Below are 17,899 nucleotides of genomic sequence, written 5' to 3' on the forward strand. Positions count from 1 at the left end.
TTTATTTATTTCTTTTCTGATCTTTATTATGTCCCTCCTTCTGCTGACTTTAGGCCTCATTTGTTCTTCTTTTTCTAATTTCAATAATTGTGACTTTAGACTACTCATTTGGGTTTGTTCCTCCTTCTTTAAATAGACCTGGATTGCTATATGCTTTCCTCTTAAAACTGCTTCGCTGCGCCCCACAGAAGTTGGGGCTTTGTGTTTTTGTTATTTGTTTCCATATATTGCTTGATCTCTATTTTAATTTTGTCGTTGATCCATTGATTATTTAGGAGCATGTTGTTAAACCTCCATGTGTTTGTGAGCCTTTTTGCTTTCTTTGTAAAATTTATTTCTAGTTTTATACCTTTGTGGTCTGAAAAGTTAGTTGGTAGGAATTCAATCTTTTTGAATTTACTGAGGCTCTTTTTGTGGCCTAGTATGTGGTCTATTCTGGAAAATGTTCCATGTGCACTTGAGAAGAATGTTTATCCTGTTGCTTTTGGGTATAGAGTTCTTTAAATGTCTATTAGGTCCATGTGTTCTAGTGTGTTGTTCAGTGCCTCTGTGTCCTTCCTTATTTTCTGTCTGGTTGATCTGTCCTTTGGAGTGAGTGGTGTGTTGAAGTCTCCTAGAACAAATGCATTGCATTCTATTTTCTCCTTTAGTTCTGTTAGTATTTGTTTCACATATGTTGGTGCTCCTCTATTGGGTGCATATATATTTATAATGGTTATATCCTCTTGTTGGACTGAGCCCTTTATCATTAATGTAGTGTCCTTCTTTATCTCTTGTTACTTTCTTTGTTTTGAAGTCTATTTTGTCTGATATTAGTACTGCAACCCCTGCTTTCTTCTCTCTGTTGTTTGCCTGAAATACGTTTTTCCATCCCTTGACTTTTAGTCTGTGCATGTCTTTGGGTTTGAGGTGAGTTTCTTGTAAGCAGCATATAGATGGGTCTTGCTTTTTTATCCATTCTGTTACTCTGTGTCTTTTGATTGGTGCATTCAGTCCATTTACATTTAGGATGACTACTGAAAGATATGTACTTATTGCCATTGCAGGCTTTAGATTCATGGTTACCAAAGGTTCAAGGTTAGCTTCTTTAGTATCTTACTGCCAACTTAGCTCACTTATTGAGCTGTTATATACACTGTCTGGAGATTCTTTATTTCTCTCCCTTCTATTCCTCCTCCAGTCTTATTGTTAGGTGTTTTATTCTGTGCTCTTTTGTGTTTCCTTTGACTGCTTTTGTGGGTAGTTGACTTTATTTTTTGCCTTCAGTTAGTATTTGTTTGGTCTGCTTTCTTTGCTGTGATTTTATATTCTCTGGTGACACCTATTTAGCCTTAGGAGTGGTTCCATCTAGAGCAGTCCCTCTAAAATACCATGTAGAGGTGGTTTGTGGGAGGCAAATTCCCTCAAGTTTTGTTTGTCTGGGAATTGATTAAACCCTCCTTCATATTTAAATGATAATAGTGCTGGATACAGTATTCTTGGTTCAAGGCCCTTCTGTTTCATTGCATTAAATATATCATGCCATTCTCTTCTGGCCTGTAAGGTTTCTGTCAGGAAGTCTGATGATAGCCTGATGGGTTTTCCTTTGTAGGTGACCTTTTTTCTCTCTCTGGCTGCCTTTGATACTCTGTCCTTGTCCTTGATCTTTGCCATTTTAATTATTATGTGTCTTGGTGTTGTCCTCCTTGGGTGCCTTCTGTTGGGAGTTCTGTGCACTTCCGTGGTCTGAGCAACTATTTCCTCACCCAGTTTGGGGAAGTTTTCAGCAATTGCTTCATCAAATACACCTTCTATCCCTTTTTCTCTCTCTTCTTCTTCTGGTACCCCTATAATGCAGATACTGTTCCATTTGGATTGATCATACAGTTCTCTTAAAATTCTTTCATTCCTGGAGATCCTTTTAATGTCTCTCTGCGTCAGCTTCTCTGTGTTCCTGTTCTCTGATTTCTATTACATTAATGACCTCTTGCACCTTGTCCACTCTGCTTTGAAGTCCCTCCAGAGATTGTTTTATTTCTGTATTCTCCCTCCGAACTTTATCCGTTAGGTCTTGCATTTTTGTCTGCAGCTCCATCAGCATGGTTATGACCTTTATTTTTAATTCTTTTTCAGGAAGATTGGTTAAATCTATCTCCCCAGACTCCCTCTCAGGCATTGTCTCTGTGATTCTGGTCTGGATCAAATTTTTCTGCCTTTTCATGGCGATAGAGGTAGTTGTGGGGAGTTGGCGTGTGTGTCTCTGAGTCTGGCCCAGGCGGCTGTGGAGGAGGCCCTGTGCAGTTGTGGGTGTGGCCGGTCTCAGACTGCTTCTCTGCTGAGACCACCAGAGGGGCCACGCCAGAGGGGGAATGGGAAGGAGGCTGTTTATTGCCATGAGGGACCTCTGAGCTGCTCTGCCACCCAGGGGGTTAGGGTGCCTGGACTTCCCAGGACTCCCAGCTGCTGGGTTGAGTGTGCTGGGATGCTTCCGTCCAGTTGTGAGGCTCCTGTCCCTTTCAGACTTTCAAAAAGCACTTGCTTTTCTTTTGTCCCATGGGCGGCAGCTATGGGGAATCCGCTTGCAGATTTTACTGTTCTGTTTTCCTAGTATCCAGCACACCACACACTGTGTGTCTGCGCTCCCGGTGCGATGACTAGGGTTGGGTATTTAGCAGTCCTGGGCTCCCACTCCCTCCCCGCTCCAAGTCCTCTCCTCCTGCTGGGGAGCTGGGGTGAGGGGCATGCTTGAGTCTCGTTGGGCTGCAGCTTTTATCTTACCCCCTTTGTGATGCGCTGGGTTCTTGCAGGTGTAGATGTAGCCTGGCTGTTGTACTGTATCTTCTGGTCTCTCTTTTAGGAATAGTAGTATTTGTGTGTCTTCAAAAATATATATGGTTTTGGGAGGAGATTTCTGCTGCCCTACTCTTGCCGCCATCTTGGCTTCTCCCTGTGTACATTTTTTTAAGCTTAAAATGTCTTGCTTCGTCTTACAGAAAAACGTTTGATTAAAAAAACAAAAAAAAATACACTTTGAAATATAAAGTCAGAAAGCTCTTAACTTTTACATTTAACATAACTATTTCCTACCATAGTAACATCCTTATGCTCAGTACATTAGAGTCACTCTGGCAAACTTCATGATGACAAACATGTAAGGCATAAAAATATAAGCTGGATCTAAAGGAAAAAAAGGGCAAGCCATCTTCTAATTCAACTACCATGACAAAGGCTTCTCCCTTCACAAGGAAAGAGAAGAATAAATCGTATATATTTCACTCCCTATAAGCAAAAAGGAGAGGAGTAATCCTAAAGTCATTTTCTCTTAGATCACTTGCCTTTGCAGGAAGCCAGCTGGCATATTGTAAGCAGCCCTACTGAGAGGTCCATTTGGCAGTAAGAAACACAGACTAATTAACAACCATGTGAGCAAGAAAGTGAATCTTTCATCCCCTATCTAGCCTTCAGATGACTACAGCCCTAGTTAACAGCTTGATTGTAATTTCATGAAGAGTCTGAGTCAGAACCACCCACACAACCAAGCTGCTTCTGAATTCCTGACCCAAGAAACTATGAGACAGTAAATACTTGTCTTATGCTGCTAAGTTTTAGAGTCATTTATAATAGAGCAGATAACTAGTACATCTGACCCCTAAACAATGGGGGGGTTAGGGCTGCTTAGTCCCTAAAGTAAAAAACTCCCCCCAAAATTTTAGTACTAATAGCCCACCACTGACCAGAAGCCTTATCAGTAACATAAATAGTTGATTAACATGTACTTTGTACATTATATGTATTTATACACCTATTCTTACAATAACATAAGCTAGAGAAAAATTTTCAAATTGTTGCAAATCTCCAAAGTATTTTCCAATGTATTTTAAAAGATCCATGTATAAATGGGCCTGCACAGTTCAGACCCATGTTAGTTCAAGGGCCAACTGAACATATAAAAGTGATCATTTGCAGGATTTCCTCCTTGCATCAGATTTAATATGTCATTAAATATCTAGAAATTCATTACCTGTACAATTGGTGGAGTTGTCTGTGAATAGGGTGATGTCACACCATAGACAGTTGAACAGGTCTGTCCTTGATAATATATGGTTGCTTGAGACTGTGCGGGAGAGTACTGCTGTTGTACACTGACAGATTGTTGGTTTGAATCCCAAACACCGTAATTCTGTCCCTGGACTGGGCCTGGGGCTGGCACTGGCAAGACAGCAACACTGGAGTCTTGGTGTACCACACCATCACTCTGGGCCACATACTGTGAACTGGAAACTTCCACAGGGGCTGTCACATGTGGCACCACTGGCACAGGTGGAGGGGCAGCAAGGGGTTCTGCAGAATGTCCTACTAAGGGCTGAGAATGATCATAAGGAGCAGGAGAACATACAGGGTCCATGCTAGGTGTGGGGAGGAGCACCTTTCCAGCATTAGGGTTGCTGGGATCCACATAGGCCTGCATGGGATAACCTGGTGGGTAGCCAGCAAACGGATGATGAGGGGCATTGTAGCCAAGAGAGTCATAGGGTAATGGAGACGTCATTCCCAGGTTCTGCATCTGCTGCTGTTGTTTCTGAGCCTCCCGCTGAGCCACCTCTTGCTCAAACAATTTCCGACGCTCCTCTGTAGAAAGTTTATTGCGGTCTTTAATTCGTACTTTCTTTTTAGACGTTGGTGTGTCATATCTAGAAAGAAACAATAAGAGTACCACAAAAAGTTTTTCCCTAAGTCATAGATATAATCAAAGCACTAATAAATCTATGTCACTCAATACTAAACCACTAACCACACACCAAATTCAATTTAATACTGGTTAAAAAAATCACACTCAAAATTACTTAAGGAGATTTGCAGATAGGAGAGAACCCCAAGGAAATAAGACACTTAGATGAAATTAGTAACTTCATCTTTATTCTCAGATTCTAAGATTTCAAATTAAAGATACATATAGCATTCTAAGTAGATTCTTCTACTTAGATCCCTACCCCTACATCCCCCATCTATAACAGGGGCAGTTCTATAACTACAGATCCTGAAACTGAAACAACAATCAAAATATCCTAATAAAAGCTACAGAATTGGATTATGTCTGACCACACACACTTATAACAAATATTAACACAGGATAATTAAATGAAAGATGAGTATACACACATTTAAGTATGGGAAGTTATATTCACACACTCCTCTCTGTGCAATACCAAGTATATCATCTCAGTACTCAGTCAAATACCCTGTGATGGTTTTGACAAGTATCCCCAAGAGGCCCACAAAAAACCATCAGCTCTAACTCACTAGAAGAGAATTGAGAACTTAAAAGATTTCTTTTGTGAAGTTCTACAGGGAGAATCAAACTTCTGAGAAAGTGCTCTTGGAAAAAATATAAATAATAACAACTATTTTCAAGATGTTTTGTTGCAAAGGAACATCTAATAACAGCTTCGTGAACAAGGGCATAACACTTAAACAATAAAAAATGTATGGTCTAAAAATTTTCAGTCTGAAAATTCCCTTTAAAGTGTTAGTGGGATGGTAGTACCCTTAGCTGCCTGGCAGAAACAAATGCAAACAGTGTATAGAAGAGTGTACCTTAAATCCAGGCCTCAGTGAATTCCTATAAAAGTTCTAAGGAATATGAGTTTATTAAAAAATAAAATTATATATATATAAACGAATGAGAGGAAGTGACCTACAAAGACTGTGGATACTGGAATTATCCAACACAAACTTTAAGAGGTATTTAGTGTTTAACATTTTAAATGAAATACAAGGGAAAGGGACCATTAAAAATATGACTAAGGAATAGGACCATAAAATATTATCAAGCAGACTTGAATAAGAACCCCATGAAGCATCTAGAAAGGAAAAAGAAACCAAAATTAAAAATTATCATATAAAATTGAGCATGAACTTAACTGACAACTCAGCAATCCTACCTATACAGCCAACAGAAACTTTTGCACATGTATACCAAAATAAGGTCACAATAACACTGTACATAATAGAAAAAGCTTTTTAACAAAATATTACACAACAATGAAAAGGAATAAACTATTATGGATAAATCTTAGCAATATCAAGTGAAAACAAAGTACTCTTAAACTAAATACAGAAAAATAGCCTTTTCATAAAGTTAAAAACTAATACATTTTTAAGAAATATATATTAGATGACATAAAACTGTATTTTAAAACAGGAAAGCCAGGGTATAATGAACACAGGATGCAAGACAGTTATCTCAAGTAGTAAAGGTAGGGGAAGAAATGACATAGCTAGATTTATATGACTGTTAAGATTCTAGCTTTTATGCCAGGATTTCCAAGGCTTATTATATTATAATATAAATAGGTAGAAGTCCATTTATAGAAATGATAAGCATCATGAGCCAAGAAATAATCCAACATTCAATTCCATTAAGTGCCCCTGAGGTCCATGGTATGGTTAAGCAGAGATGACATCTGATGGGAAGGAGTAACTTGGAAGATACTCTTCAAACTCAAAAAGCTCAATGAATTTCAACCAAATAAAAGAAAACAGAAATCTTCATCTAACACATGGCAGTGGTACTGCAGAACACCAAACACAAAGGGAATATCTTAAAGGCAAGGCAGGAGAAAAGCCAGATTATTTAAACAACAATCAGATCAACAAGTTCCGTGAGAGAAGCCACAAAACTGAGGAAAATCAGCAGTTAAAAGGAACTGCTAACTCAGCAAAACTTCCTTTCAAAAATGAGAGAATATGTTTACAGAAAGACATGTACATAGAAGTAATAATCACAAAAACTATATGAAAACAATCCAAACACCTATCAACTAATAAGTTTATGAACAAACTACAGTTTATAATAATAGTTTATCAATAAAAAAAGAACAACTGAGACACCACATAACATGGGTGAATCTCAAATGCAGTATGCTAAATGGAAGACAACTGACTTAAATACTATATGGTGTATGATACTATATATATGACATTCTGGAAAAGACAAAACCACGGGGTCAGAAAGTACATCAGTAGTTGCCAAGAACTAGGGCTTGGAGAAAGGGACTGAGCACTATGAAGGGTCACAGAGGGTTTTGTGAGATGATGGAAGTGTTCTATATCATGACTATGGTGGTGGCTACATTAGTGTATGTACTTGACAACACTCATTAAATTATATACTTAAAACTGTGAATTTTACTGTAAGTAACTTGTATCTGCTAATTAAATAAAGCTGACTAAAAACTGAAGGTGTGCAATGCAAAAGAATGAGAAAGGCTTTCTAGACAAAACTGAAATATCATGAATAGAAAACTCACTAAAAGAAACCTTTTAAAGGAAGGTCTGAGATAAAAAGGAAAAAAGAAAAAAGATACTGGTAAATGTAAACTAAATAAATTAGTTTGTGGACCAAAAATTAATAACTTATGGGGGGCAAGAAATAATTATAATAGTGGGCAATAATAGCACATGAATTAAGAAGGCTGAATGATCAGAATTAAAGTACTTAAAGCTGTTCAAGATAGTGATTAGCTTTAGATACTACTGAAACAACTAGTTAAAAATCTGCCACAAAGAATTAAACAAAAACAAGAGAAGTTGGAAGTGAAAGGAAGAAAGATGTAACAGTTAAATCCTATCAACACAAAAACAGCATACGTAATATCTCACAAAAGAGACTATAAAGTATCAAAAAAGTCTAAAAACTGGTATACAAACCAATTAATGGCATTTGGAAATTTAACAGAAAGAAATTTAAATACACATCGAAAATCAACAGTATTTAGGACCAGATTATGATGAAACTGCATTATCAAGAGTAGATCAACCAGTACTTACAGGGAAATTTAAATCTTTAAGCACTTTTATTAGAAGAGAAAAATGCTGAAGAACAATGAGCTTAAAATCCCAATTATTCCAATCAAGACATTTTTAAAAATATAATAAACCTAAAATAGTGAAAGGAAATAAAAACATGAGCAGAAATCATTTGCCAAGGTCATTCTGTGATATGTATTGGAGGTTTTGCTAGTAAAATAAAAACAGGCAAAAGGATTAGAAAGGAAAAACAAAACAAATTCATATGATACTGACTGTTGATGAAGATTTATAAAAAGGGGGCAAAAAAATCTATAGTCCCGAAATTAGTAAGAATTTCTTATGATTGCCAAACATGAGATCAACATATAAAAGTTAACTGTATTTCTAAACACCAGCAACAAACTGAAAACGTACAAAAAATTAAGGTGGTTCTCAGAAATAAACACACCAAAAGACATATAATTCTTTCTGAAGAAAACTACAAATTTCCGAGATTAATGAAAAACTTACTCTTCAGTAAAAATATTAAAGAAGACCTAACTAGACTATATTCAATACTCAATCTGAATGCAGAAACACTCAAAACTGTAGAAATGTCAAGTCTCCTCAGAATCTTATCGTTGGTGGGGTGGAGGGGGTGGGAGAAACCTGACAAGCCAATTTTAAGGAAGAACAAGTTTGAGAAAAGCCATTACATCTGGAAGGCCAATTAGGGATTTGCCATACTTGGTATCAAGAGTTAATATAAGCCACCATCATTATAAACCCAGAAACAGATCCTCCCACATATGGAAACTTGTTGGAAAGAGACAGTACTGCAGATCAATAGAAAGTGGATGGTAAATGGTGCTGGGAAAACTAGGTATTCTCTCTGGAAAAAAAGTGAAATCAGACTCCTACCTATCTCACAACATACACAAAAATTAATTCCCAGTAGATTAAGGATTTAAATGTCTTTTAAAAAAATCATCACCTCAAGGGTAGGGAATAATTTCTTAAAACAGGATAAGTATAAAGGAAACATACAATATAGTTCACACATTCTATTACACCATAATAAATTCCGTGTATCTAAAGACACAAAAAAGCCAAAACGCAAGCCATCAAAAAAAAAAAAAAAATCAACAGAATTACATTTGGAATATATACAAATAATTCCTAAAACTCAGAAAGACAAATGACTTAGAAATAAACATATGAAAAGATACTTCACAGAGGAGGAAAGAGGAATGGCCAATAAACATAAGATGTTCAATCTATAGCAATTAGGGGAATGCAATTAAAATCATGATGAATTATTATATACCCTGAGAGCCAAAAATGAAAAATTCTGACAAGTTTATCTAATTTTTGAAAAAGTTTCAAAAGAAATGCTTTGAAATGTTTCCTAGTCTCCAGAAGGTGATTAAGTGGCCTGCTTTTCTGTCAGCCTGACAAAGACAGCCTCTAACACAGGAATCAATCAGCATTTTGACTGGTAGGGCACAAATTCAAAAGAAAACAAAACTCTTTTGAGTTTGGAAGAATTATCATTATCTTTGGAGAGTTATCTTCCACCAAACTTCCATTCCCTTGTAAAGAAAAAAACTTGGTTCCACAAATAGCATTTAAATGTTATCAAGTAGAAACAACTCAAGTACCAAAAATCTACTAGTCTTCACAGCTATTACTACTATCAAAAGAGACTCTATCTCAATATTTATCATTGAAGTTTTATACTCTTATCAAGAGAATCTACTTATTCCAAAACCTCTAGGTGCCCCAAATCAGAAGTATATGATTTGGGCACTTTTTGACTTGCTCAGGAAAGAGAATAACTCACACAGGCCACTTACCTGTCATCTGGCCTTTTCGTTCCCCGCTCATAGGCAGAAGGTGGTGAGAGGGAGCCCCTTCGTTTCCTTTTCTCTTTACTTTGAGTTTGCTTGTCTGGGTCTCTCTCTCTTGACCTGTTAGGAGTCTTTGGGGCAGCTGTTTGATCTCTGAAGACAACAGCATCCCTTCCTCTTTCAGTTACTACGGGAAAAGGGTTTTTAAAAAATTTACTTGGTAGGCCTTTCTACATCATGATAGTACGTCAACTGTGCAGTAAAATTTCTATTCAACAAATCCATCTCTGGACTCCTTTCTCATATATCCAGTCCTGAATTTGGATGAGACGCTAGGTCTGGTGTGTGTGTGCACTCTATTTACTGAAAATCTCTTCTATGAATGCTCTTCTCTGCTTTTCCCCACCAAGCCTCAGTCCTAGTCTTCAACATTTCTAACAAGTTCTATGGAGCACATGCATGCAAGATGTTCCCGTTACCTTTAGCAAGGCAGCCTGCTTATCAATTCAAAATGTAAATGTTTTCCACTGCCCCTGTAACTGTGTATTTACAATTTGTAGAAGAGCAGCCTGGCATGTTAAGCCTCAAGAAGAAATGTCTCTTTAATTAAAAAAAAAAAAAAAGATCAAACAACTTTGTATGAACTATAATTTCAAAAGGAAAATATTCAAACACAGGTGATAATAGGTGATGACACAGGAAGTTATCAAAATTAGAGAGCTACATCTTCAAAAAAAACTAATGTCAGCTTCCAAGTAAAAAATGGTACTATTAACCTTCACTCGGTCTCTCTACCTAGAATGGTTCTCACTTGTGCTACCCTGCCCCAATTCCATCGCCTCTGCTCCAAAGGGCTGTTCTAAGTTCTGCTTTTCACTCACCACTTCACTCCTAGTATCTCATCTCCCTAAGAAGTCTAAGTCTCACTACTGAACATTTCAATCAGAATTGACTGATATTATATGCTGTTGCTTTGTATATGTTTGTACTGCTTTCTGATTAGTCAGATTGCTCTCTTTATGAGGAAAGAGTTTCTTACAAAATATCTCTCACAGCACAGAGCAGATTCTCAATAAACATTCATTGGTTTTTCTTTTTCCAAGTAAAGATTTCTTATCTCAGATAATCGCTACCAGCTGTCTTTTCCCTACCAGTAGGGTTAGGTTTGCATGAGCTGTTCTTCTAGTTCTCCTTTTAGTTGGCCAAAAACTCTATTTGCAAAACATTTATTAATCCATAGCCATATATGAGTATTTGTCAGTAAGAAGCTAACAGAACTCATTTATACCACATGCTGGTAGAAAATGTTGTAGTTAAAACTGGTCCTGCTCACAAGTTATTATCACAACATCCTTTTGTGAAGTACTATTATCTAGTTTCATCCAGATTGGCTATGACTACTCTATTTCCTCCTTAAAATGATGTTCCTTGCCCTGGTATCAACTTCCTTAAAATGTGGATACATTCCACTGTATCCTAGTAAAATAAGAAAAGGAATCATACCAACAGTTCATATCATATTCTAACTCTAGATCTTAGAATATGTGGGGTAGAAGTTCTATTTATTCAGGCTGATTTTTTTTTATATGATAAAATGTGGGTAAAGCTATGTTACCTATTTCCCAAAGCATTTCACAGTTCTTATGATTTTTTAAAGTTCTAAGCTTTTCTAATGCTTGACAATGAGGGGTAACACAGAAGCCAGGCTTGCATTATTAGTATCTTTAATACAAAAGCCTTGAACTGACATGCGGTTGAGGGAGGTGTCTCATATGTGAGGGAGGGACAAAGTTGGCACTCAAAAGGCTGCCAAGATTATACAGTCATCCATTAGAGACAACAGTCAGAGGGCATCTTTTGGAGGGCCATACCAGAGTAGATACTTGCAAATTATTGGGGCAAAACCCTCATAAAGTAGTTAAGCTTTGCCTATTTTGCTTAATGATTTTAACTCAGTGCACCTAGAGAAGGCAGCCTCTGATGATCAAGTCTACAGCAATGCCACTATTTTTTTGCCAACTGGTACTGCACAACCCTGCCTTCTTTCTTATGGGAAGAATTCTTTGCAGCCCTAAATAGGCTATCTGGCTATGAAGAGACTAAACCAGTCAAATTAAAAATATATAAAAGACACAACAATGATGCAAAGGGCACCTCACAAGGTTTTAATCCATAAGGTTACACCAGTAAGATTTAAGACTGTAAAAATCTTTTCATGTCCAAAGTAAAAGACAAGACCAAAAACATGATCACACTGCCTCCTCATTCACTCTACTGATAATGGGTCAGTGCTGGAGAGGCTCGAGACTGACAACAGCCACCATAATTGACCCACTGCTTTAATCTGTAAAGTATGTTGGAAACAGTTAATAACTAATTAATAATGAAAACAATTAACAGTTAATAACTAAAGCTCAGAAACCAGAATACCATAGAGCTTTCTCTATTATCTGTTCAGTAATAACTTCTTTTGTGTGTGTGTGTGTATATACACTCATGTAACCATTGCATGATCAAGACATCAAACATTTTAACTAATTTTTTTCCTTTCACCTATTTCACCTATACCTTATCCCCCTCCCCTATGGCAACCACCAGTCTGTTCTCTGTATTTATGAGTCTACTTCAGTTTGTTTGGTTTTTTAGATTCCACATGTAAGTGAAATCACACAGTACTTATGTTTCTGACTTAATTTCATTTAGCACAGTACTCTCTAGATCCATCCATGTTGTCACAAATGGCAAAATTTCACTCTTTTCTACAGCTGAGTAATATTCTGTAAGTATATATGTACTATACCTTCTTTATCCAATCATCTATTGATGGATATTTAGGTTGCTCTCATATTTTGACTCTTATAAATAATGCTGTGATAAACATAGGTATGCATATATCTTTTCAGATTTTCTTCAGGTAAGTTCCCAGAAGAGGAATTGCTGGGTTATATGGTATTTCTAATTTTTTTCTGAGAAATCTTCATATTGCTGCACCATTTACATTCCCACCAACAGTGTGTAAGAGTTCCCTTTTTTCCACATCCTCACCAACATTTGTTATTTCTTGTCTTGTTGATACTAGCTATTCTGACCAGTGCAAGGTAATATCTCACTGTGGTTTTGATTTGCATTTCCCTGAGGTTCAGTGATGTTGAACATCTTTTTATGTATCTGCTGGCCATCTGTTTGTCTTTAGAAAAATGTGTTGGGTCCTCTGCCCATTTTTAATTGGATTATTGGGTAATTATAAACATATCATATATTATTTATATGGATTACTATTTTTTTTTTTGGTGTTGAACTGTACATGTTCTGATATTAACCCCGTCAGATACATCATTTACAAATAAATTCTCTCATACAGTAGACTGTCTTTTCATTTTGTTGGTGGTTTGCTTTGCTGTGCCAAAGCTCTTTAATTTGATATCCCACTTGTTTTGTTTTTATTTCCATTGCCTGAGGAGATATATCCAGGAAACAATTACTGATGCCAATGTTCAAGAGTTTACTGCCTAAAATTTTCTTCTGGGAGGTTTATGGTTTCAGGTCTTATATTTAAGTCTTTAATCCATTTTGAGCTTATTTTTGAGTATGGTGTAAGACAGTGATCTAGTTTCATTCTTTTGCATGTAGCTATCCGGTTTTCCCAAAATCATTTATTGAAGACTCTTTTCCCCATTGTATATTGTTACATCCTTTGTCATGTATTAATTGACCATTTTTTTTTATCTTCTTTCTCAAGAATGCTTGGGCTATTTCATTCTTTTTTTTAATGTATGTGTGTGTGGTTTTGCCATTGGTATTTTGACAGGGATTACACTGAATCTGTAGATTGCTCTGGGCAATACGGCCATTTTAACAGTCTTAATTTTTCCTATTCATGAGCATGGAATACCTTTCTTTTTATTCATGTCATCTTCAATTTCTTTCATCAGTATCTTATAGTTTTCAGAGCACAGGTCTTTCACCTCCTTGGTTAAATTTACTGCTTGGTGTTTTATTCTTTTTGATGCCAATTGTAAATATGATTGGTTTCTTAATTCATAATTTGCATTTAGAAACGCAACAGATTTCTACACATTGATTTTGCATCCTGCAACTTTCATGAATTCATGTTTTATTTCTAGTAGTTTTTTGGCAGAGTCCTTAAAGTTTTCTATATATAGTATCATGTCATCTACAAATAGTGACAAATTTTCTTCTTCCTTACCAATTTGGATGCATTTCTTTTTCTTGTCCAATTGCTATGGCTAAGACTTCTGGTACTATGTTGAATAAAGCAGTGAGTGGGTATCCTTGTCTTGTTCCTCATCTTAGAGGAAAAGCTTTTAGCTTTTTGTCTTTGAGTACAGTGTTAGCTGCAGGTCTGTCATGTATGTTCTTTTGTATGTTGAGGTATGTTCCCTCTGTACCTGCTCTGTTAAGAGTTTTAATCATAGATGCTGAATTTAGTCAAGTGCTTTTTCAGCATCTACTGAGATGACCATATTGTTTTCATCCTTCCTTTTGTTAATGTGGTGTATTGCACTGATTGATTTGCAATGTTGAACCATCCTTGCATCCCTGGAAAAAATCCTACTTGGTCATGGTGAATGTACTTTCTAATGTTATTTTAAAATTTAGTTTGCCAATATTTTGTTGAGGATTTTTTCTATCTATGCTCATCAGGGATATTGGTCTGTAATTTTATTTTGCAGTGTCTTTTTTGGTTTTGGTATCAAGGTGATGCTGGCCTCATGGAATGAATTTGGAAGCTTTCCTTCCTCTTCAATTTTGGGAGTATTTTAAGGATAGGCATTAATTCTTCTTTGAATGTTTGGCAGAATTCTTTTGTGAAGCCATCTGGTACTAGATACTTGTTTGTTGCGAGTTTTTTGAATACTGCTTGATTTTATTACTGGTAATCAGTCTGTTTATATTCTATTTCTTCCTGGTTCAGTCTTGGGAGATTGCATGTTTTCTAGAAATTTATCCATTTCTACTAGGTTGTCTGATTTGCTGGCATACAAATTTTTATAGTAATCTCTTATAGTTGTATTTTTGTGGTGTCAAATTTAACTTTTTTCATGTCTGATTTGAGTCCTCTTTTTTCTTGATGAGTTTAGCTAAAGGTTTGTCAATTCTGTTTATCTTTCCAAAGAACAGCTCTTAGTTTTATTAGTTTCATGTTCCTTTGTATTTTTTTTTTAGGTTCTATTTCATTTATTGCTGCCCTGATCATTACTATTTCCCTTCTACTAATTTTGGGATTTGTTAGTTAGTTCTTTTTCTAGTTCCTTTAGGTATAGTTTATTTAGATTTAGGGTTTTTTCTTGTTTTTTGAGATAGGCCTGTAACACTATAAATGCCCCCCCCCCCCCGCTTAAAACTGCTTCTGCAGCATCCCAAAATATGTGCATTGCTGTGTTTCTATTTTCACTGTTCAAGTGTTTTTAATTTCCTCTTTAATTTTTTCACTGACCCATTGTTATTTAGCAGCACCTTGTTTAGCCTTCACGTCTGTGTTTTCTCCATTTTTTTCAGTGGGAGGGGCTGTAACCTATTTCCAGTTTTGTATTGTCATGGTCAAAAAAGATGCTTGGTATGATTTCAGTCTTCCTATATTTATTAAGATTTGTTTTGTGGTCTAACACATGATCTATCCTGGAGAATATTCTATGGGCACTTGAAAAGAATGAGAATTCTATAACGTTCTATACATACCTATTAGTTCTCATGTGTTGTTCAAAGCCACCCTTTCCTTTTGGATTTTCTGTCTGGATAACACCCATATAAATGGGGTGTTAAAATCCACTACTATTACTGTATTACTGTCAATTTCTCCATTAATGTCTGGTAATATCTGCACTATATATATAGGTGCTCCACTCTTGGGTACATAGATATTTATAACTGTTAAATCTTTTTGCTGGATTGAGCCCTTAATCATTATATAACCTTTGTCTCTTTTTACAGTCTTTTTTTGTGGGTATGACTTGTTTTATGGTTGAATTCCTTTCTATTTTTTTTTTTTTGCATTTGTCATAGGTTTTTAGTTTGTGGTGACCATGTAGTTTACATATGATGTCTTACATATATAGCTGTCTATGTTGTTAGCGGTCACTTAAATTTGAATGCATTCTAATAGCACTACATTTTTAACACCTCCTCTTTGTTTTATATACATCATGTCTCCTTTAACATCTTTTATTTAGTGATTCCCATTAACTAATTTTTAGTAGTAGTTTGATTTTACTACTCTTGCTTCTAACCTTCACATTAACTTTTAAGTGATTCATCTATTACTTTTGTTATCTGTTTGTTTTTACTAGTGAAATACTTTCATAATTTTCTTGCTTCTAGCTATGTATGGCCTTTTCCTTTCCCTCTTAAAGATACTTCTTTAACATTTCTTGTAAGGCTAGTTTAGTGGTGGTGAACTCTTAACCTGCATTTATCTGAGAAACCCTTTATCTCTCCTTCAATTCTGGGTGATAATAACCTTGCTGTATTCGTGGTTGAGGGTCTTTCTATTTCAGCATTCAGAATATATTATGCCACTCCTTTCCAGCCTGTAGAGCTTCTGCTAAAAAAAAAATCAGCTGACAGTTTTCCTTCTAGGTAACTTGAGGCTTTTCTCTTGTTCCTTTTAATATTTTTTGTCTTTGTTCTTTGATATTTAATCATTATGTGTCTTGGCATGGACCTCCTTGGGTTCATCTTACTGTGGCTCTCTGTGATTCCTGGATTTGGATGTTTCCTTCCCTAGGTTAGGAAAGTTTTCAGCTATTATTTCTTAAGTTTTCCAACCCTTTCTCTCTCTTCTCCTTCTGGGATTCCTATAATGCAATTATGACAAATCTCCTTTAACATATCTTCCTTTCTTTCTGTTCTTTTATTCTTACTGCTGTTGAGCTTCAGTGCTTTCCATTACTCTGTCTTCAGGTCTCTGATCTGTTCTTCTGCATGCTCTATTCTATGTATTTTTTATTTCATTTATTGTAGTCATCTCTGATTGGTTCTTTTACAGATTTTCTCTTTGTTGAAGTCCTCCCTGAGCTCATCCATTCTTCTTTCAAGTCTGCTAGGCATCTTTATAACCACTGTTTTGAACCCCTTATGAGGTAGATTGCTTAACTGTTTCACTTAGTTTTTTTTTTTCCTGAAGTTTTATCTTTTTATCGTCTGAGGCATATTCCTTTGTGTCCTCATTTTGTTTGACTTTCTGTGCTTGATTCTGTGAATTAGTTGAAAGGGCTACCTCTCCCAGCCTGGAAGGATTAGTCTTGTATAGGAAGGTCCCCTGGGTAGAGTATGTGTGCCTAGTGGTTTTGGCAGGCCAGAGGCCAAGTGAGCATCACATATGCATATCCTGGTACCAAAGTTCCCAGGGTGTGGGCTGAGGGGGTCTACTGTGTGGTTGCCAGCTGAGGCCATGCTAGAAGACTGGTCACTGTCAAAGGCACACAGTCTGGGGAGCTCCCAGGTGGACAGAGGGCAAGGACAGGGGGCAAAGAGGCACTGTTCGGGGGTCTCCCAGTTAAGTGCTGGCCAGGGCCATGCTAATGGGACAGCTGAGCATTGATGGATGCAGTCTAGGAGTCTCCCATGTTGGTACCTAGCTAGGGCCATGCAAATGGGGTGGCCAGGGACAAAAGGGGCACAGGCAAGGTGAACACACATCAGCATCCTGCTAGTACCACACCTTGGTGGGACCACTGCATTTCTGACAGGCATGTTTGGGTGTCGGGGGTGGTGGTGCAGGAGGCTGTCTCTGTCATATCTGAAGCTGGTTTGTTCATTTTGACCCTGCCTGCCCTTGTGTGCACTGTCACAGGTGTGTGGGGAAGGTAAACAATGGCACTCACCCTGTTCTTGTCCACAGTAGTAATGTGCAGGGGTAATGTAAACAATGTAGCCCACCCTGTTACTGTCTGCACTAACAATGAATGGGGAATGTAAACAATGTTGCTCACTCTGCTCCCCTTAACACTATTAGTGTGTGTGTGTGTGGTGTGTGTGTGTATGTGAGATGTAACAATGGAATTTACTAGCTCTTTTGGTCCTGGAGAGAGTTTCAGCAGTATCCCTGCTGTTTGGTGGTCAGGTTAAAACCCTCCAAGTTCATGGCTTTTGTTCTATGTCCCAGGGCAGGGTAGTCTGTGCTCCAGTAGCTCAGCTATATGCCTCCCTATTGCAGAGCTGTGCTAGAAGTAGGACTCCCTCCATTACTATGTCTCTACTTTTCCTGCTGTTTTACATGTGGTCTTTTTATCTCGCATTGTGCAGAAGGTGTTCATTTA

At 36.9% G+C, this 17,899-nt stretch overlaps 1 protein-coding gene across 4 annotated transcripts in view; it reads right to left on the reverse strand.

Annotated features, from left to right (window-relative positions):
• SETD2 (SET domain containing 2, histone lysine methyltransferase) overlaps positions 1 to 17,899 on the reverse strand; it is a 158,538-nt gene that overhangs the window by 36,110 nt on the left and 104,529 nt on the right. For 3 of the 4 annotated variants that reach the window (XR_012129494.1, XM_036991512.2, XM_036991511.2), the window contains 2 exons: positions 9,627 to 9,807; positions 4,001 to 4,670 (listed from right to left, as the gene is read on the reverse strand). Coding sequence is in view for 2 of the 4 variants with exons in the window: in XM_036991512.2 (XP_036847407.2) it covers positions 4,001 to 4,670; positions 9,627 to 9,807 (851 nt within the window). In the remaining 2 variants the exon portion in view is untranslated. The remainder of the gene's footprint in view (positions 1 to 4,000; positions 4,671 to 9,626; positions 9,808 to 17,899) is intronic. The other variant, XR_012129495.1, reaches the window with a different exon arrangement.

The sequence above is a fragment of the Manis javanica genome, chromosome 3, assembly GCF_040802235.1.
Source record: "Manis javanica isolate MJ-LG chromosome 3, MJ_LKY, whole genome shotgun sequence".
NCBI lineage: Eukaryota > Metazoa > Chordata > Mammalia > Pholidota > Manidae > Manis > Manis javanica.